The sequence below is a fragment of the Papio anubis genome, chromosome 9 (genome assembly GCF_008728515.1).
Source record: "Papio anubis isolate 15944 chromosome 9, Panubis1.0, whole genome shotgun sequence".
In the NCBI taxonomy this organism is placed as follows: Eukaryota; Metazoa; Chordata; class Mammalia; order Primates; family Cercopithecidae; genus Papio; species Papio anubis.
This window is the reverse complement of record NC_044984.1, coordinates 14,614,063-14,635,786: the sequence shown is the minus strand read 5'-3', so window position 1 is coordinate 14,635,786 and position 21,724 is coordinate 14,614,063. Positions and strand designations below refer to the sequence as shown.

Here is a 21,724-nt window from a genome sequence, read left to right as displayed (position 1 = left end):
TCAAGTTAGATAAAATCATCATATGAAGTAATGGATATCATGGTGTCAACTATTACATTTATTAATTAGATCCTAATGGTAGTTTCTCAATTAACTTCATAAATTATCTTTTGCAGCCAAGGAATTTGATCTCAATAGCACTCAAGGCCTGGCATGGTGGCTCAGACCTGTAATTCCAGCACTTTGGGAGGCCGAGGTGGGTGGGTCATCTGAGGTGAGGAGTTTGAGACCAGCCAGGCCAACATGGTGAAACCCCGTTTCTACTAAAAATACAAAAATTTAGCTGGGCATTGTGGTGCGCACCTGTAATCTCAGCTACTCAGGAGGCTGAGGCAGAAGAATCACTTGAACTCGGGAGGTGGAGGCTGCAGTAAGCCAAGATCACGCCATTGTGCCATTACACCCCAGCCTGGGCAACAGAGAGAGACTCTGTCTCAAAAAAAAAAAAAAAAAAATAGCACTCAAAGTGAAATGTTTTGTAATGCTCAAGTTTTTAGATCTTTTTGTGTGCCATACAGGCTATTGTGAACGCATGCGCTAAGGGCCCTGTGTTCTTTTGGAACAAAGCGCTACTCAAATGAATTTTAAAAACCCTAATTAATAATGCAGAGGCTCTGGAACCCTCCCTCCTGAATGCTGAAAGTTGGGTCCTAGTGTGGAAACAGAGCTGGTTAGAGTAGCTTTATGGAACATACACGACAGAACAAGACACAAAGCACCTTTGGGTCAATTATCATATCCGATACTTCTTATACCTGTTTCTAGCTATGATTAGGTCATTCTTCAGTTTATTAACTGAGACCCAGGAGAGATAATTCCAAAGTCATTATCGGGATTAATCAAGCATTTTGATAGACTGATGCCTTTTCCATCGTAAGCTCTACAAACTGAGGAGCAACAGTGGTCCAGTGAACAGTGTGACCTTCCTGTAGTTTTGACTATGAGCCTTCAGTCTAAACTCTGGATACTTCCTCCTTCCTTTTGGGAAAATTGATCGGGCACTATTCGATCCCTACCTTGACGGGGTGCTCAAGAAAAACATAAAATATTTATGAAGTGCTTTGTTTCATAGGAAGCAATGTTCCAGGCTGCAAGACTCCTGTACGCTCTGAGCTGCAGTGTTGGAAATGTATTTCAGCTTACCATACATTGTATCAGCTCTTCCAAGGTTGCACATTTCACTCCTGACTGTCCATGTGTGAAAATCTAAGAATGTCACACATCCCTTTGCCACCTTTCATTAACCATGTTTGTTCCCGAGCGTGGTGCGATATGTTATTAAAATGTCCAAAAAGGGAAATAAAGGAGTGGGGGGTGAGAAGAAGAGGAGGAGGTGGGAGCAGGAAGGTGAGTAGGAACTGACAATCCCTGAGGAGCCCAAGCTGTTAACCTGCAGGGTATAGGCATCCTCTGCCATTCACCCTGCAAGGTGAAACTAAGACTCACTGGCCAGATCTCGCAAGAAACTCTGCCAAGGTCTGCCATGGCCAAGCCTTCTCAGTGACGAGAGACGGTGGGGTGCAGAGCTGTTCATTTGGCATCCTTCACCATCACTGAGGTCACTGATAAAATATTAAGCTGATCTTCTATCTGTGGCTTCATGAAGATGATCAAGGATGGAGGGAAGCCAGGGGAAGGGGCAGTGTCAGGTGCACGAAGAGGAGCAAGGCCTTCTGGAAGCACACACATGGAGGCTCACAACAGCCACAGTTGCCACGGGGAAGCAGCCAGTTTGTGCTTACTTTCAAATCAGAGTGTTTTCTGTTGTATATCCATGTCATCACCTCTTATTTATCAGGAAGTGACACAAAGTAACAGGTTTCACAATGCCATCAATGTCATTTTGACAGCATTCATGTCACAATACACAATCATGTACTGTAATTATACAAAATCCAAAGAATAAAATGTTACTAGTTACACTCGTTAAAATGAAACTGACAACCAAAAGAATAACAAAACAAAGAGAAATCTCTGTCAGAATCCACAGAGACATTTGACAATATTACCAAAAAAAATGGAGTCAAATAATTGTCCCAGCATGCTGCAGTTCATTGCCATAACTTCATAAATTCCCAGCTCTTTGGGGGAAAGAAAGTGCGTTTTCACAGCCTATATAGTTCTTAAAGAAATAGCTCTCACATGTATGCAGGTCAACAGAACAAGGAATGCAAAGTCTAGGCACCAAGATTGCTCAGACAGCAACGGAGTTTAGAGTCCGACTTGACACTCTTCTGAACCAGATGTGGTTTCTCGAGAAAGAACCTGGACAGTAACATTAGTCCAAAAGGGCCAAGGAAGAAACACCAACTGTTAATAAGGAAGAAAACCATCAAGAACTAGAACAGTTAAGACAAGTTTTTTTCTACTCTACTTTGAAGTTGAATTATAGCTTTTCATATTTGGAATAGGAAAAGATTACACAGTTGATCTGTGGGTAGAACCCCTTTCTTCGGTGTCCAACCTCCCCACTCCAGATTCAGTAATGTTGGAGTACAGATAGTGCTGGCTCAATGTCCTTGAAGCAGAATGACCATTTCTTCTTGTGTGGCCATGCCTCCTTTGAATAATGAGGTATAATCTGATGCTAACAATGCCTATTCCTTCCTGGGTAATGGGGTTGATGAATGGTGTAGGCAGAAAACAATTCAACTTTCTGATAAGAATCACACACATACAAAAATTATTGCACTTAAAAACAAACACTTAAAAATAAAAAACTCAGCCCAACCAGCAAAGGGCCAACGAAACTGTTCGGAAGTGCCGTACTTCCTGCCCTTTGGAGAGCGTCTTGACCTTCCTGGTGTTCTATTGAATTTGGTCCATTATTAAATGTCCCGAAGTGAAAGAGTCCAAAAAGACACTGTAGGCTCTTTAAGGCTAAGTCTTCCCGGTGCTTCTGTGAGATAAATTATCTCCTTGGCCACATAGTACAAAGCAGGGCCTCTTTTTAGAATGATGACTATCAGGGCCCCCTAAAACAATCTGGAAGCAAGGGAGGATGGGTGCACATCATGTCCTCTCCTGTGAATGAGACAGAGAAAGACAGTAAGCAGCCTGGTGTCACGGCAACCTTCTCCTGCTCCACAACTGCTCTCACTATGCTCAATCTCACAACCCATGCAGATGTGGGTTGATCTGTGCATCTTTCTCTGTGTGCTGCCACCTTTCTGTGGGTCTGAATGTCTTTCCCTCTCCCAGAAAATTTGTTTCTCTCTTTCTTTATTTTTTATCCTTCCTGTTCCATTGTGTGCTCTGTCTCTCTTGATGGATGTACAGGTGCAGCGCTAATCCTATCCTGCTGCCCACTGGTCCATATGCTTCCCAGACTTTCATGATTCTCCCATCATGCACCACTGTCCTCTCCCTACCCTGTCATTTGCTCCTCTTCCCCCAGTATAGTCAGACACTCTACAGTCTGTTTACTGAACTAAATGGGCAGATTACTGTTACCTCAGCCAATATTACTTATACCTCCAAAATCTGATCTCCTAGTCAAAATTGGAGTACAAGGCATTGAATATGTTACAAGTGCCTTCATGAAGCTCAAGGAAGGGCTCACATAATAGGAGAGATCAAGGCATTTTCAGGCTATCCTGAGACTATCCTGAGACTCTATTGTCACTGCTGTTTTTGGTTTTAGGAGTGTCCAATCCAGCTCATGTCTTTTTGGTAACCCCTTATACAGCCCTTGTAATCAATAAAATATTTGCACAAGATATTTAGATAGATTTGGATGGTAGTATCCTGATATTACAGGCACAGATCCAATAACAGAATAATTTAGGGTTCTGAATAGAGGGAACGGAGGTGAAGTCATCATGAGGTGCAGAAACTCCTGTTTGTTGCTAACACCAACCAAGCCGCATTGAAACTCAAAGATCTGCTACAGTACTTGTTTCTCCCTGTGACCACCCATGTGTGGCCAGGAGCTGGGAAGCAATACTCATGTGAAGACAGAGTCAATACAAATGGCTACTGCTGTCTTTTGTCCCATCCATCACGACCCCCTCTAATAGTTCTAAGACCAAGCACTTGTGGTGAGCTCTTCTCCACTTACTGCTCCGGATTCTGAACTAGGACTTGCTAACATTCTCGTATATGACATCACTGATGCAGAACTGCTGCTTCTTCTTCATCCACATCAGTTGCACACACTGATGGATAAAAATGTACTGTTCCTGGAACAAAAGACAAAAACAGGTTTCAGAGCAGATATGTGGAAAGACATAATATTTTATACTATGACAGTTTTAATGATCAAGATCTGGTGTTAAAGGAAACCATTTTCATTATTTACAGAGATACAGTTTTATAACTAGCAAATCCAAAAGAAACAACTGTAAAAGTATTCTGATTAATAATAGAGCTTAGAACATCATGGTTTTTTTTTAAAAAGTGGAATTTTTCCCCCTAACTTTATTGCAGTATAATAAAAATTATATATATTTAAGGTGTACAATGTGATGATTTGATATACATATATATTATGAAATGATTACCACAATCAAGCTAGTTAACACATTCATCACCCCAGATTATATATATGTTTTTATATATGTGTGTGTGTGTATATATATGTGTATATATATTTGTGTGTGTGTGTGTGTGTGGTGAGAACACTTAAGATTTACTTTCCTAGCAAATTCCAAGTATACAATGTGGTATTATGAACTATGTTCACCATGCTGTACATTAGATCATTATTAATGTTAAAGGAAATGAATATTCAATCAAATTACAGGGCTATTTTGGAAAAAAAAAAAAAAGGATATCCCCTTATCATATACCAAAGTAAATTCCAAGTAATTTAATAAATTGTCATTAAAAATATAGAGGAAAATATTGGTTAATTTCTGATTGCTTTAGGAAAGGAATTTCTAAAATTAAGAGCAGTAGAATAAATTACAAATAAAAATCTCAATCTACTGTATGTTTAAAAAAGTTAAAAAGAATAAAACATAGGGTAAACCAGAAACTGGGAGAGAAAAATATTTTCTAGAATTATGACAGAATATTGATACCTTTATTTTTGTGATAAAGTCATCCAAATCAGTAACATACAAATAGACAAATAAGTAAAGGACATCAGCCACTAGGCCAAATATTCCCTGGAAGTTAGAAACTATGTATTTTTATTCCTAATGCCTAGCACTTAGCTTGTGCTTATTAAATGATTTTTGAAGTAAACTGAGGAAATATTAAAATATGCCAAAAGTAGTCAAGTAATAAAAAGTAAATTGAAATCATTATTTTCTATCTATGTAGTGGACAAAGCTAAAAGGAAAAGAATAATTTTTTTTTTTTTTTTGAGACGGAGTCTCGCTCTGTCGCCCCGGCTGGAGTGCAGTGCCCGGATCTCAGCTCACTGCAAGCTCCGCCTCACGGGTTTACACCATTCTCCTGCCTCAGCCTCCCAAGTAGCTGGGACTACAGGCGCCTGCCACCTCGCCCAGCTAGTTTTTTTTTTTGTATTTTTTAGTAGAGACGGGGTTTCACCGTGTTAGCCAGGATGGTCTCGATCTCCTGACCTCGTGATCTGCCCGTCTTGGCCTCCCAAAGTGCTGGGATTACAGGCTTGAGCCACCGCGCCCGGCCAGGAAAAGAATAATATTTAATGATGACAAGTTTGTTGAGGCAGTCCATTTTACCTATTATTTGTGCAGGCAGAATTAATAAAGTGCTAATAATGGTATGGACACAGATAATAGTAAAAAGTGGGAAATAATCCAATTTAATGTTCTATAAAAAGGAGATTGGTTTAAGTATGCAATAGTGTGTCTATAATGAAACATTAGTCTGTCCTTAAAATGAGATTTATAGAGTTTTAGGTAATTTTTGTTACCATACAGGCTACATAGTAAAATCCTAAATGAGAAACTAGAATGTAAATAGAATGTAAAGTAATACATATATATACATACGTATACATATATACATATGAGCACAATCATATAAAAGTTATACTTGAATGAAAGCCAAGATAAAATCACCAAAATTTTCTTTCTGCCAAGAAGGAAGGGTAATTTCATAGTGTTCCTCCTTTTTCTTTGTTTCCCAGAGTTTCTCTATAAGTAATACCACTAGAAATAACATTTAAATAAGATCCAGTCAAGATATCCATAGGATTTTAAGAAGCCTCCTGTGTAACAACTTCATACAAAAAATAAAATTAATATTTCAAACATCACGGGGTTGATAACCTGTATTTTTCAACACGGTTTGGAGAAAACGTATTCCCTTTTGTGGTGATGGTATTGGTGGCTGAGCTACCACTTGTGGTCATCACACATGGACACCCAATCCATTGTTTCTGGTGTTATGTCAACACAGGGAATACATAAGACCAGAGATTGCCTGGACTTTCAATCTGCATCTACTTAGTGGCTACATTTTGTATCAAAACAAAAACAACCAAACAAAAAGACCACAAGGAAAGTAAATAAATACTTGGAGAGACTCGTCCTTGAAAGTCCCTGAGAAATCCAAACTGCAGATCAGGAGGAGAGGCTGCTCAAAGCAAAGCCCCAGCTGACCTCCAGGGAAGGGTATTAGGGGAAAACCAAACAAAATATTCGGTAAAAATAGAAGAGAGGAGAACATCATTCGTAAGTGACACTTCACAGTTTCAAAGCACTTATCTAGGTTATATTATTTCCCATCATGTCTACTTTACAAAAATGAGCGAAAGTTATCATTCGTGTTTTACAGAAGAGAAATGGGAGCCTTGAGAGGTGACATGACTTGTGCAGCAGTAAAGTGGAGACTCGGGCCTCCCCGCAGGGTCTGGCATTCTTTCTAAATACGCCTCTATTTGTGTGAAGAAGCCCATGGAGCGTGTCTGGTCAGGTGAGGAAGAGGAAGAGGGCAGGTCACAGTGCAGTCCAGGCAGCATGTTGCAATGACCCTGATATATGCACCTGGAGATATGGCTCATCCTATGAGCTGCTTCTGCAATTTTTTGGGTGAGGTGGAGTGGTGGAATCAAGGCAATGTAGAGAAGGCTGGAAAATTAGATACCAGTGATGGGAGGAAATATGGTCTACGTGGGTTGATTATATACATATAAACAAAGCTCAACTGAAGAATCATTTCATTCTCTTGAAAAGCATTAGTGTCAAAGGAGTACTCTAGGAGGATACATGTGAAAAGAATAAGCTTTTTTTACTTTGTTCTTTCCTTGTTAACTTTTGTGACCTGGCAGCAGAATTTGAATGTGAATGGGCTAAAGGAGAATCTTAGGCAGATCAATCTGTATTCAAAATACAGGATGAACCATGGTGAGCAGAGGAACAGGGAAAAAATAAAAGTAAATGAACAAGATGTTCTAGACATAAGTTAAAAGAAAGAAAAAAAACCAGACACAGATTAACAACTGGAACTGGAAAGCATCCACCACGAGGTCCTAAGGGAATCAAGGGTCAAGCAAGAAAAGTTGGAAAAAGTAAGCAACCCAGGGGACCTCTGCCCCCATTGCTGACTTTGAACCCCCCGTGAGAGTTCAGGGAAGGGACACTGTACTTTATTTTTTATTTAATTATTTAATAATTAATTTTAATTAATTATTTTTTGTTTTTTTTTTGAGACAGAGTCTCACTCTGTCACCAGACTGGAGTGCAGTGGTGTGATCTCGGCTCACTGCAAGCTCTGCCTCCTGGGTTCAAGCGATTCTCCTGCCTCAGCTTCCAGAGTAGCTGGGACTACAGGCGGGGGCCACCATGCCCGGCTAATTTTTGTATTTTTAGTAGAGACGGGGTTTCACTATGTTGGCCAGGATGGGGATACTGTACTTTAAAAAGGCTGTGTCCGTGGAGATATCAACCTAAAATGCTGCCATAAACAAATGAAACAACCAAAATTTAGGGTAAAACATTTAGGGAGAAAAGAAAACGTTTTCTTGGCTTTGCGGGAAGTGACATGGTGGCTGTTTAATTACCACCCAAAGAGAGAGAACGGCCCTGAAAATGGGATGGAGGATCTGTCATGTGAAAGAGATTAAGAATCTGTAGTTGGGAAAAGTAAAAAGCAAACAGGCCATAATTAAAAATCTATGCAGTTTTTTTGTGTGTGTGTTTGGTTTTTGAGATGGAGTCTTGCTCTGTCTCCCAGGCTGGAGTGCAGTGGCACCGTATTAGCTCACTGCAACCTCTGTCTCCTGTGTTCAAGCAGTTCTCCTGCCTCAGCCTCCCGAGTAGCTGGGATTACAGGCGCCCACTACCACGCCCGGCTAATTTTTTTATATTTTTAGTAGAGACAGGGTTTCACCATGTTGGCCAGGCTGGTCTCGAACTCCTGACCTTGGATGATCCGCCCTCCTCGACCTCCCTGTAGTGTTGGGATTACAGGCGTGGGCCACCGCGCCCGGCCCCAAAATCTATTAAGTTTTAAAAGATAAGAATTAAGTAAATTGGGAAGACAATTCATTAAATACAAAATAGTTAAAATAAGGTGTGGCTCTTTGAAGCTTGGAGATTCGTATACATAAGGTGGAGTTTTAATCACATATCAGGGTGTAAATTTATGGAAGTAAAAGCCAAAAACATGGAGTGATTAATAAAGCACTGTTTACTCACCAGATAGTGGACTCCTCTGGGAAACCAGACATTTTAAACTTATGATTAAAAAGTGATGCTGATGTCCCCACCACACTAAATTACCAGGCAGCATGACTGAAACCAAGAAAGTGAGGAAACCAATTGTACTTGCTTCCTAATTATCAATGAGAGGTCTGAATATTAACGAGGCTAACTCTTTCCCAAGTGGTATGACCCTGCTGTAGCTCAGAAATGGACCCATTGAAACAGCCTTGCCAAAAGTTGGTGAGATAAGACTGGGGAGCTAGGAGGAAAGAAAAGCAAAGGCAGTGGGAAAGCAGAAACAGAGCTGAGACGGCCGCCATTACTCTGGGCTTTTGAAGTGATGCTGACATCTAGTGGTGCTGGGTAGGAAAAGCATGAGGAAGATCAAAGCATTTTTAAAATACCCTGATACAGGTCAGGTCAGGTTGTGTTCTACCCAAGTGTTCCACCCACACACACTCTTTGAGAAAAAGGATTGTTGTAAGACTGAGGCTAAGAAGTCGCGAGTATGGCTGGGTGATGAGGCTTATGAAGAAGCTATTGTACTTGGGTTTTTCCGCCCACAGAGGTACACACCCACGGCTGCTCTGAGACAGGCGGTGCTGTCTGCCAGCGTTGCCTTGGGTTGCCACCTCAGACTAAGTGCGTCCTCAGGCTTTCAGGGAGTGAGGACTTGGGAGAAGAGGAGGAAGACGGAGCACATAACACTGTTGGATATTTCAGGGGATGCTTCCATGTTGTTAAAATAATAAATCTTCATCACTGAGATGAAGGGAACTGGCAATGCTGGTAGGTTGGGGACTGGGAATCTTTACAATCATAAAAGGGACAGAAAGCTCCAATCCAACTTCTAATCATCATGAAAAGTGAATTTGGGATAGAGTCACATGGAGGATAAACTAATGACAAATGTATTGAATCAAATCCAACATTTCAAATATAAATCAAATTGCACCAGTTCTACAGTCTCTATTTGGTGGCATTTACCCAGGATGGCTGTTATCTGCAATTGACTCTGAGTCTGTACAAAGAGGTTTTACTCTTAGGAATCTACCCATGCACTCTGAATTATGATGCCAATAAAAGTGTAATCACTATACACCAAATGGTTTTCTGGAGGCTAGTGTCTATTTCTTTTATGCCTCAAAGCGGTTTGAACATATACAATAAGAAAATGGGAAAGACAGATACAAAGAAGTTTGAGAGAATTGTTTTCAAGCATACCATTGAATAATGGTAAGTTTTTCTGTCCAGGGAAATTTTAAAAATACATATAGATTATGTTCCTACCTCTGTCTGTACCATAGACATCCGGTATGACCTCATTTCTGACACCAGCCCTAAGATGTCGACAAACTCATGATCCCGAATGTGCTGCAAGAGCCTGTCCAGGGCAATGAATGTTCCCGTCCGTCCCACTCCAGCACTGCAAAAGAATGTTCCGATGGCACATTAATCAGATGGTCCTTCTTTTTTTTCTCTTTTTTCTTTTTTGAGACGGAGTCTTGCTCTGTCGCCCAGGCTAGAGGGCAATAGCGTGATCTCGGCTCACTGCAACCTCTGCCTCTTGGGTTCAAGTGATTCTCCTGCCTCAGCCTCCCGAGTAGCTGGGAATGCAGGCATGCGCCACCATGCCTGGCTAAGTTTTGTATTTTTAGTAGAGATGGAGTTTTGCCATGTTAGCCAGGCTGGTCTCGAACTCCTGACCTCAGGTGATCCTCCCACCTTGGCCTCCCAAAGTGCTGGAATTAGAGGCATGAGCCACCGCGGCCGGCCCAGATGGTGCTACTTTACTGTTGAAATAAAATTGATGATTTCTAAAAAACTTTTTTCCTTGTGGAAAAAAGAAGTTTAAGCTCCTGACAATATCTTCCACTTAACTGTTTTTTTTTTTTTTTTTTTTTTGATACGGAGTCTTGCTCTGTCACCCAGGCTGGAGTGCAGTGGCCTGGATCTCAGCTCACTGCAAGCTCTGCCTCCGGCTTGCCATTCTCCTGCCTCTCAGCCTCCGGAGTAGCTGGGACTACAGGCTTCCGGCCACTTCGCCCGCTAGTTTTGTATTTTAGTAGAGACGGGTTCACTGCAGCAGCTGCATGGTCTCGATCTCCTGACTGCGGATCCTTCCCACGCCTCCCAAAGTGCTGGGATTACAGGCTTGAGCCACCGCGCCCGCCAACTGTTTTTAAGTATGCAGTTGTGGTTGGTGTTCCTTCTGATGTTACATTTCTGACTGTCATGGCTACCTTCCTGAGAGAGATTTGCACTGCATTGGCCACACCCTTTTTCGGGGTCTCTGCTTCTGGAGAAAAGTAGGGATTCCACGTTGAGTACTCCCAGGAGCTGATTTCTGCATTCAGAGAGCTGATACACATAAACAATAACCTGTCTTTTGAACACCATCAGAGTTAAGCCCTCAGACCAGCTCAAAAGTCCAGTTGAGATGTCCATACTCTAACTCTAGCTCTGGGACCACAGAGATTTGTGTATCTTCAACCCTAAGTTCAGTTCACCACCCCAGACCTGTCTTACAGCACACCTGCCCTTTTAGGGGGTCCTGAGCCTGCTTCCATCTCACAGGGACCTTGAAATAGTTACCTTAAAATCACATGAAAAATGTGGACCCAGTCTCAGCCAGTCCCCCAATCCCAGTGCTCAGGGCACAGGTGGAAGTGGACGGACATGCGCCGGCCAACTGCCCTTCACAGTCCCTAGTTCTATGTGTTGAAGTCAGCCCTTTTTTCCCTCCAATCCTCAGCAAAGAGCCAAATGGCTCTAAGCTTTGAATTCCTGTGAAATGATGGGAAAAGAGAAAGTTCAAGCCAAGTATATGGAGTTTGCTAGAAAGATCCCACTCTATAAACCTTGAGTGTAAGGTTGCTTTTTCTACTAGACAACCCTTCCCTCCCAGGATTTCTCAGATAAAATGATCTGCCACTGAGTAAGCGCCTGTAAAGTCATATCCAGAACTGCACTTACTATCTTCCATGAAAGGAATCCATGAGTTTGACCCCAGAGTTGAACAGCTTCATTTTCTGCTCTTGAAAAAAACCATTTTGAGAACAGATAATCTTATCTGCTAAAGCACATCCTTTAACCTGTGAATGCCTACAGTGGATTGACAGCAACGATAACTGCCCTAAACAGAAACTTACTAGCTTATGAAGCATCTTCCTTTCCAGGGAGATGCACACTCCACACAAACACACATGAATGCACACACATACATCCTCATTCTAGCCATTCTAATTCACAAGGGCCAAGGCAGTAGGTCTGGGGTTGTAGATTTATTTGCTTAGGTTGGCATGGCTGCCAATGCTTCCCTTCACATCTTCATCTCACCGCCACCTGCCACATGCCATTGGAGCATGTTTATGTCCCCTATTCTTTGGAGGTTGCATAAGGATTTTACAGAAGTATTGTATCACAGAGAGAGATTTTGATGGAGCTCTGTTCGTATAGTCGGAAGAACAAATTAAATTTAATGATAACTGTTCCTGTTGGGAATTAGTGTGGACCCTGATTTTTTTACATCCTATATCCGTTTTCATTCTACTGTCTGAAAATTTAAGAGACAATGCTGAAGAGGAAGCATAGCAAATATGTTTATCTTCATAAGCTGAATATCTTCATTTTTTCTTTTCTTTTTCTAGTTTTTATGTCTATTTATATAATGTCGAGCTGTGATCAGCTTTCTATAATTTGACCTTGTATTTGTCCATGTTGTAACTACTCAGAATCCTTGATGGGGCAGGATAATATCACATATGAAGGGCATGATCTTTGCAGATTGGCATGCCTGGATTTGAATACTAACTCCTCCATGTTCTGGTTGCATGAAATTGTGTGAATCCCTTAACATCTCTACCCTTCTCTATTTTTTTTCCATTTAAAAATGGGAATAATAACATCTATCTTATAGGGTACAGATACAAGAAAGCCATAATAAATATTGTATATAGTAAGACATCAATTAATCATAGTTTAAAAAATCAGAATTCATTTAATTTTCAACTAAATCTGATAAGGGCTTATGGAATGGTGAGCTATTCCCCTTACAGAATCAACTCCTAATATTTAATAGACTATGCAGTTGATGAGGTTACCTGCAGTGTATAATCATGGGACCTTTGCTCTTGGTAGCTTGCTGTCGGACCATGTGTACAAACTGCAGGATACTTTCTGCAGCATTTGCTGTGGGCACACCATGATCAGGCCATGCCGTGTAGTTAAAATGCATCACATCCTGCATCTCGTCAGCCTTTAGAGAAAAAAAGCCAAAAACAAGCATTAATTTTTCAGTTCACTGTTAGGATGACCCAGGACTCCACTAGCGATCACAGGTTAATCATGCAAAAAGGTAGAGCCATGTTCCACACCTGGTCAATACACTTTCCATCCTTTCTAGTTTTGAGCACCATATCTGGCATAAAATAGGTAATGAAAAAAAAAAACACACTAATTATATAAAGCTTCAAATAGTAGGATAAGTAGGCTAATCTGTACCTGTGTAATTAAGGACAAAACTTAAGCAGATTAGGGTTTGCATCCTGGCTCTGTCATTTAGAAGCTGCATCAGCTTTGGCTAATGAATTCAACACTGTAGAAAGTGCTGTTGGCACCCTTTAGATACCTTTGCCAGCCTGAGGCACACTTTTCCCAGTTGCTGCTAACAGCACAGCAGTACCCATCTCTTGATAGTTGCCTTCCACTGCACAGAGGGGCTTCGACGGAAAATGCCTAAGAGGTTGCGTTCTCCTGCTGAGGGCAGCCCAGAGCTAATGCCTGACTAATTGTGGGGTACAAAAATCCAGCCTCTTTCAGAGTGAGACAATACCATGGTGCTGTTCATGCCCCAGCATTGTTTGTGGGATCCAGCACAGGTGAGACTTCAGCTGAATTCTCTGTAGGGCTTCTTCTCTATCAATCGGCTTCCCTTGCTCCCTTATGGGGTTTCCCCAAGAATGCACTTTCACAAAATCCCTTATATGAGAATCCTTGTCTTGGGCTTTGATACTAGAGGAACCACCTCACTGAGCTTCAGTTTTCTCATATCTAAAAGTGGCCTAATGATACTTATAACAAGAGTTGTTGTGTGGATTAAGTGTAATCATGTTTGTGATATTATTATTTACTAGTACCTCATTACTATCACTCACTGTCATCCAGCTCCATGCAATTGTATGGTTGGTTCTGGGAATCCCTAGTAAGTGAGTATAACTTGTATATGTATCCTATTCCTATTAACCCATACATCAAATATATTGTTTTTCCCTCTGAACTGAGTACATATTAACTAGAAGGTGGATCTTTCCAGATCAATTCTTTTTAGTTCCAACTAATTTGTAAGAGTGATATATTCTCCACTTGTTATCAACTGTCAGAAATATCCCAAACCCAGGCTTCATGAAGGTCTGATTCATCCCTCATTCCTCAAACTTGTGAAGAGCCTAGAATTCACTCAGAGGATGGAATACTATATCCTAACTGAGAAGGAAGGAAGCTTGACCTCGCTGTCAGTTTTGAACTAAGGTTTAAGCTCAGGTATTAAAAGAGAAATGAATTCCAAAGAGTCAGTGGTCTGAGGCAGAAAATAAATGTATAAAGACAATTCAAAAATAAAATGTATAAGTAAATATGTAAGATTTGTTTAAATATGCATAAGTTATTACCTCCCCTACACCCATTGTACCCTGTACCCTTGGCACCTAATATATCCCCAGTAGCGTGCAGCGCCTCCCCTACTATGTTCAAGGATTTTGGCTTAGACACACAGAACATGAAGTCTACAAAGACACTGGCTACCCTCACTGCTCTTTTCAGGAAGTATGTTGAGAAACTATCTTGGGCATAATGAATTGTGCAGAATAATTTACTTATGCAACGTCATGAGGATTTAAGAATACTCAGCCACCAAATAACTTTGGTTGCCAGGGAAGTTCAGGAAAATGCTTGCCCTGTTCAAATGCTGATCATAATTTGTATAACACATGTACATTGTAGCCAATATATATATTCCAGCACGGTTGAGGTGAAAATGTATTCAGTTAAAAAGTGCAAGGTGGGCCGGGTGCAGTGGCTTACGCCTGTAATCCCAGCACTTTGGGAGGCCGATGTGGGCAGATCACAAGGTCAGGAGATTGAGACCATCCTGGCTAACACAGTAAAACCCCATCTCTACTAAAAATACAAAAAAATTAACTGGCATGGTGGTGGGCGCCTGTAGTCCCAGCTACTCGGGAGGCTGAGGCAGGAGAATGGCGTGAATCCGGGAGGTGGAGCTTGCAGTGAGCCAAGATCACACCACTGCACGCCAGCCCAGGCGACAGAGTGAGACTCCGTCTCAAAAACAAACAAACAAACAAACAAAAAAAAGTGCAAGATAATTTAAACTCAGGAAATCATTAAATTGTAGTTTGTTTCTCCGCAGCTACAAGGCAGGGGTCCTGGAACTGGGGTCAGCCTGAATAGCAACCTGAATAGCAAGGCACAAAGTCCCTGGCAACAAACAGGTTTTTCATGATCTTTAGTCTCCAGCTCTCACTCAGTTCGTGCCAAGTTCCAAGTAGTAGAAAGTGACAAGTTGTGTGTTATGGTCATTTTTCTCCTTTCTTGTTAAAGGAGAAAACTCTTCTGGTTTTATCTTACTTAGCTATTCCTACATTTCTCTTACCTTGAGTTCCTTATTTATGTAATTTTATCTTTTTGTAATTGGAAAGTTTCCACATATCAAAATGGAATGGATAAAGAAGGGTATAAACAAAAAAGTGAAACAAATAGAAAAATATATTAATTAGCACAGCACAATGTTCTTTGGGCAACTTAGCCTTCATTGTAGGAGCTTAGCATTTAGATTCATTATGCTTATGGCCAAAAGGGGGCACTCTGGTACCAGATGCTTGTAACAAGTAAATTCCTTACAAGCAAACACTACTGTTCAATGTTTTATTCCTATTTTTCAAGTCCTTCACATGATTGTCATTGAAAGATAGGTCATCATTTAAGACCAAGGACAAGAAGCATAGTACTGACCATGCAATAATCTATGTGACTCTTCTTTGTCAACAGACTAGGCAGTGGAACAGACCCTATTTTGTGCTCTGAAATTTTTTCTCCTATGTGCAAACCTAGGGACAGATTCGTACTGTATTTGGTTATCAGTTTGCACTGGCTTTTCAATTGAAATAGCTAAGAACAAAAAACAGAGTTCAAATGGCATTCGGATTGACAAATATTTTCTCTGATGGAAAGTCTATTGATGCTTTACAAGTGCCTTATTATTTTTGAAATAACTCCTTCATTGACTGATTTATTCATTCCACAGGGATAGAGCACTGGCTTCTGAAACTCACAGTATACTGGGGAGGCAGACACAAAAAGCGAGAATTGTAACTATCTATGGTGTGCTGTGATAAAGCAGCTTACTTGAGACTCTGCCCCAGTGGAGGAAAGGGCTAATGGTGTCCCAGCCCAGAGAAGACTCCACAAAGGAGGTGACACTTAAGCTGAAACACTGCATTTGAGTAAAAACGTGCTTAACAAGGAAGCAATGTGAATTTCAAACGACTGAAACAACACAAAACACAGTCTGAGTTATACAGGAATTTGCCTAAATTCTCTTAGTCATAAAAGACATTGTTAACTGCCAGTTAACAATGATTAAGAAGTGATTTATCTCTTGTACATATCAATAAGTAGGCAGTATCAAGTTCTTACGTTGTATTGATATGGGCAATCTTTGTTTCCATTGCCTATTTTAAGGGTCAGCAAACATTTTCCGCAAAGGGACAGTTAGTAAATATTTTAGTTTTTGCAGATCATATAGTTTTGGTTGCAACTACTCAAGCTTGATGTAGCACAGAAGCAGTATAGACAATTCGTAAACAATGCAGGCTGTGTTCTAATAAAATGTTATATATGGACATTGAAATCTACATTTCACATAATTTACATATAGTATTTCATATAAAATATATTTTTTTGTTGATTTGTGTGTGTGTGTGTGTAGACAGTCTTGCTCTTGTTGCCCAGGCTGAAGTGTAGTGGCAAAATCTTGGCTCACTGCAACCTCCCCCCACTGAGCTCAAGCGATTCTCCCACCTCAGACTCTTGAGTAGCTGGGACTACAGGTGTGTACTACTATGCCAGCTAATTTTTGTATTTTTAGTCAGATGGGGTCTCCCTGTGTTGCTTAGGCGATCTTGAAATCCTGTGCTCAATGACCTGCTCGCCTCAGCCTCTCAAAGTGCTGGGATTACAGGCATGAACCACCGTGCTCAGCTGATTTTTTTTCAACCATTAAAAAAATGTAAAAACCATTCTTAGCTCATGGGCTTTATCCAACAGGCAGTGGGTAAATTTGTTCCACAGGCTACGATTTGCTATTTCCTTAACTATTAGAAAGGATTGTTTCTAAGCAGGGAAGAACATCTCGGTGAGAACTTTCCTATTCAATTTTGCCTTCATAGAGAGCATGTTCAAGTGGAGAGGGCTATTAATAGTAAAAACTCTACATTCTATAGGCTGAGGTCAATGGCATGACTTTGATGGATGTTAGCGCCTAAATCTGTCACAGAAATATTCAGCGTTTGCTCAGAGACTTGTCAGCAGAAAGGTGGCAGGCCTTGTGAGAAAAACAGACTTTTTTTTTTTTTTTTGGATGTGTTATCAATCAGAAGTCAATAGCCCTTCAAGAGCGATAGGGAATTATGATTAATAAGACCTAGAAGTACCTTCCAAACAATGAAAACCAAACCAGAACAAAATGAGAAAAAACAAACAAACAAAACCCAAACTACTAACTCATGGTTTAATTATTTAATTTAAAATGTAAGTGTGCCTTATAGACCCTAATTATACTCATGTATGATTAATATAAGTAATGAGAACACTTCTGTCTTCAATGATGCCTGATAAGCAATGATTAACAGTGTCTTCTATGATCCTGAGCTAATTTGAGATGAACTAGTGCAGACTTTTTACTGCATCTTCTCAGCCTCTCCAGAACAACCATATCATCCCCACCATCACTGATGAACTGGGGAACAATGACACTGAAAGTGGATTTTTCCTCTTGAAGGAGGCAGCATTGCAAAGCTCCAAGTGCTCACTGGGGTGGTCTCCCAGCACTTGCCCGGCGGTGGTGGGGTAGGTGGCAGTCCAAGTGCTCACTGGGGCGGTCTCCCAGCACTTGCCCGGCGGTGGTGGGGTAGGTGGCAGCACAAGGACAGCACCTGCTCTCTGCTTGGTGACTTACATAGTTGATCCGGAAGTGTCTACAGGCCCAGTCGTCCTGTTCTTCCTCTGAAATCATCTCCACAGTGATGTCTCCGTAGGCTATAGGTTCTTCCGTGAATGGCCAGTAATGGTCACATTTCACCTGGAGCAAGGACAAAACAATTGTTTAAAACAAACAGGCTAGGAAAGCAATTAAGCCTGTGCTCACTTAGGGAAAACAAAGGTATTTGCCTGTGATGAATTAGATAGGACCGTGGTGAAGATGAAACGTAAAGCAAATACAATCGTTTTTGCTACATAGTGTGAATTCTTATCACATGACTTGGGTCATTCTTATCATACCTAACTGAAACAGAGTTGAGGGGTCAGGGGATAAAGCACTCAGAACACCCCAGCTACTTGGGAGGCTGAGGCAGGAGAATCGCTTGAACCCGGGAGGCAGAGGTTGCAGTGAGCCGAGATCGCGCCACTGCACTCCAGCCTGCGCGACAGAGAGAGGCTCCGTCTCAAAAACAACAACAACAACAAAAAGCACTCAAAACGCGTAACATTGTTCCAGGAATATAATTCTCCGTAAGCCCTGGTTGCTGAAACTGCCGTTAGTAACTTGAAACCAGTGTTATCTAATAGCAACTGAAACAACCTCCTGCGACTCTGAGACTAGTTTTACCCACCACCATCCATTCACCAATCCGAGCTTGCCAGCTCCCCAAAACTTTACTAGTGCTAATGAACTTTCCTGCAAAACAATATGCAGTATTTCTCCTTTTTAGAAGACTTCCAACCTTCTCTTTTTTCCTTTGAACGCTGCAAAGACCACCAGGTCTGTGTGTTTGCCCCCAAATTGTAATTCTTGCTTCACGAATACAATGTTTTAAATTTAGCGCTTTGTCTCTACGTTTTATTTGACTTTGAAAACAGCAAGCATTTCATCAGTGGCAGAGGCTGGGGCAGGTTTTGCTGCTAAGTGGGAACTGCTTCAGTAAGTACGTACCCTCCTTTTCTCATTACACTGAGTGAGCATGACAATAATCTGAGACTTCTGTTGCAGGACCATCTTCCAGAAGTCATTTCTGGTTTCAGGCAGTGGTCCCTGGGTGGCAATATACTCCTGGGGTGAGTTGTATCCCTGAAAGATAAGTGACAAAATTATCACCTAACCAGCCACTGTCAACACCAAATGCTGCTCAACGCCTATGGGAAAAAAAATGAAAATTTACTGGTGATAAAATTGGCAAAGGATCACACACCTATGTAACGTTTTCTCCTTTTTTAATCAAAGAGGCTGTCAGATAACTGACCATAATTAGTCTGTGGGATTGTAAGCATTGTTCTCCAGAAGGCTGCAAAAATCACATCCACACCTTTTTATGACAATAGTAACGATCTTTATATTTTAAAAGTGCAGGTGTTAGCGTGGAACCCTTTGAATTTGGTTGCTGAAACAAATTTAAACACAAGATAGGTGATCTTTAGCCTTTCTACTTTCCCTTTCACTGGTCCTTTATAAAGAAATAGAAACATTACTAGTCTATGGACTTTTTTTGGTATTCTTTATTATGAAATGGGGTAATGCAAACTTTTTAGAATTCAATTGCTGGGTTGGGAATGGCTCTCTTTTGAACTGTTTGACACATCCGTATAGCCCTGCTAGTCTTTCTCTGGCTGGGTTAGCACTGGGGTGCCTGATTTTTTTTTCTACTTACAGGAATATAGTTGGCATTGATGTAGTCTGCACCTTCCTCTTCGTTCATGGAGACTAATCTCACACGGCTGAAGTCATCTGTAGAGAATAAGGAGAAAAAAATATTAAAATTCAGGATGGAAGGAAAAACTATTTTGACCCTCTCTATCCAGTATTAAGTTAAATAAGTCAGTGACAGAGTAGGTAGATAATAATTTTTAGCCTGATATTTTAGCCATTCTTCAACTTTAGTTTGTTGTTTAATTAAATAAGTGAATATCTTCCAACCACTATTTTTTTTTTCACTACCAGCTCTCCTGTCCTTGAAAGAATTGTTTCCAGGATTGTTTAGGGGTTGTGCAGAGTATTTCAGGAACTAAAATATCTGTGAGACTGACTGGACAGCTATAGTATGTAGCCTCAGCACACAGTTTTCGTTTCACCTAGAGATGTCCAGAGAGTTCACTTCTTTAAGGAAGCCTAGACAAGAGAAGATGCATGGGTTTCTTTTGTAGGTGGACATTAAATGAAAGAAGTAATTTCTGAACTGTGGACAGATGTGAAGTGTTATTATGATAATATATCTAATTTCATCAAGAAACCATATCAAGAAGAGACTTCTCTTTCTAGAGCGTTTTCAGCCTTCCTTTTCTCACTTTTCCATTCGTGCCTAGCTCCTACAGCGTGTAGCAGAGAGAAAAGTGAAATCTAAACTGGAATGTATTTTGATTGTTTTGTAAGTACTTTATATTACCTTTTTTCTTGAATGTTGCTTTTTATTACAAAATGCTAAGCAACTATATAACTTGTCAGAAGTTAGAGAAGGAATTTTAATATGTTGCATTGCCTTTCAATTTGCCTCTTTCCATTATCAATGAATTGACTGAAAATATTTTATGAGAGTACAAATGATCCAGTCCCCAATTTGACTATGGCTTTCTAATCTCTAAAGGGCCAAATGGTCAGTCTTTTTGTTCAGATACAATTCACTTAAAAGCACAATAATTAAATCTTCCTCCATATGATAAGATCTAAAGACATCAAAGCAGAGTGAGATCAATGCAATCTTAGACGTGGCCTTGAGATCCAGACCACAGCTGGGTGTGGTCAGAGATTGGTGAAATTGATTAATCTGCAATGACAGTCCTTCAACCCTTAAAAGACATGAGTAGGATTGGCACAATTGATGATCTTACATGGTAGGATGTTTGTGTAACGGTTTTTACATCGATTCAGTGGAAGATCTGCAGCAAAGTGTGGGATATCCAGTCCAATCAATTTCAACTCCTGTAAAGGACAGAGAATGGATTTGAGATTTCCACACATGGTGTGAAATGGATTATCGTTCACACTGGTTTATTGCTCACAAGCCCTTTGGTATATGACACTGCAGTGGCTCCCATTAGAGGCGGAGTGTACTCTTCCACCCCACTATTGTCAACTTGGTTTGGCCAATGATCTTAGGTAGAAATCAAGTCCAGTCAGGAGCTTTCAATGCACTTGCTTGTTTGGTTTGCCCTCTTAGGTGCCTGCTGTCTGCCATGAAAAGGACATGACCAGGGAAGCTGCTAGTCCCAGAATGAGGAGACACAGAGGGCAGACCTGACTCTGACCCATAGCCTGAAGCAGAACTGCCCCAGCTGTTCCACAGACCCGTGAGTGAGAAAAGTAAATGTTATTGTAGAGATTTTGAGGTTGTTTCTCATATAGCATTACTGTGGTAATAGCTATCTAATACAACACATAAATACCTTGGATAACTTAGTGGTCATTTGGAGAAGTAAGAGCTATATGTATAACACTCAGGGTATGAAAAATTTGAAAATAAAAATGTTTTTCAGATTTTTGGAGGAATAGGGTAACTTAAGTTTATGAAATTTGTATAAACTTTTCCTATTCTCTGAAGGAATCTACTTTTTTTTTTTTTTTTTCCTTGTAGGCAATGAGACTTAGAGAAAATAGTAAAAAAGAATGAGGAAGGAGTAGAGAACAATCTCCATGTTAAAAAGTATAGGATTAGGCCGGGCACGGTGGCTCAAGCCTGTAATCCCAGCAGTTTGGGAGGCCGAGACGGGCGGATCACAAGATCAGGAGATCGAGACCATCCTGGCTAACATAGTGAAACCCCGTCTCTACTAACAAATACAAAAAACTAGCTGGGTGAGGTGGCAGGCGCCTGTAGTCCCAGCTACTCAGGAGGCTGAGGCAGGAGAATGGTGTAAACCCG

The 21,724-nt window shown here is 40.8% G+C and overlaps 1 protein-coding gene and 1 long non-coding RNA gene across 13 annotated transcripts in view; one reads left to right on the top strand and one right to left on the bottom strand.

The window, feature by feature from the left end:
• Positions 1–771: 771 nt before the first annotated feature.
• PTPRO (protein tyrosine phosphatase receptor type O) overlaps positions 772–21,724 on the bottom strand; it is a 276,025-nt gene continuing 255,072 nt past the window's right edge. The window contains exons 20-27 of one of the 2 annotated variants that reach the window (XM_021922078.2): positions 20,694–20,784; positions 19,520–19,596; positions 18,808–18,942; positions 17,833–17,955; positions 12,683–12,837; positions 9,870–10,005; positions 4,061–4,181; positions 772–3,024 (exon numbers count right to left, since the gene is read on the bottom strand). In XM_021922078.2, coding sequence (XP_021777770.2) covers positions 4,077–4,181; positions 9,870–10,005; positions 12,683–12,837; positions 17,833–17,955; positions 18,808–18,942; positions 19,520–19,596; positions 20,694–20,784 — 822 coding nt within the window. In that variant the 3' untranslated portion in view covers positions 772–3,024; positions 4,061–4,076. The remainder of the gene's footprint in view (positions 3,025–4,060; positions 4,182–9,869; positions 10,006–12,682; positions 12,838–17,832; positions 17,956–18,807; positions 18,943–19,519; positions 19,597–20,693; positions 20,785–21,724) is intronic. The other variant, XM_021922076.2, reaches the window with a different exon arrangement.
• The window catches only part of LOC103875636, a 95,518-nt gene continuing 92,283 nt past the window's right edge, over positions 18,490–21,724 (top strand). For 8 of the 11 annotated variants that reach the window (XR_001892520.3, XR_634491.4, XR_001892522.3 and 5 more), the window contains exons 1-2: positions 18,490–18,799; positions 21,023–21,152. This is a non-coding gene — a long non-coding RNA (uncharacterized LOC103875636). Of the gene's footprint in view, positions 18,800–21,022; positions 21,166–21,724 lie in introns of all 11 variants that reach the window. The other 3 variants (XR_634493.4, XR_001892519.3, XR_634495.4) reach the window with 3 other exon arrangements.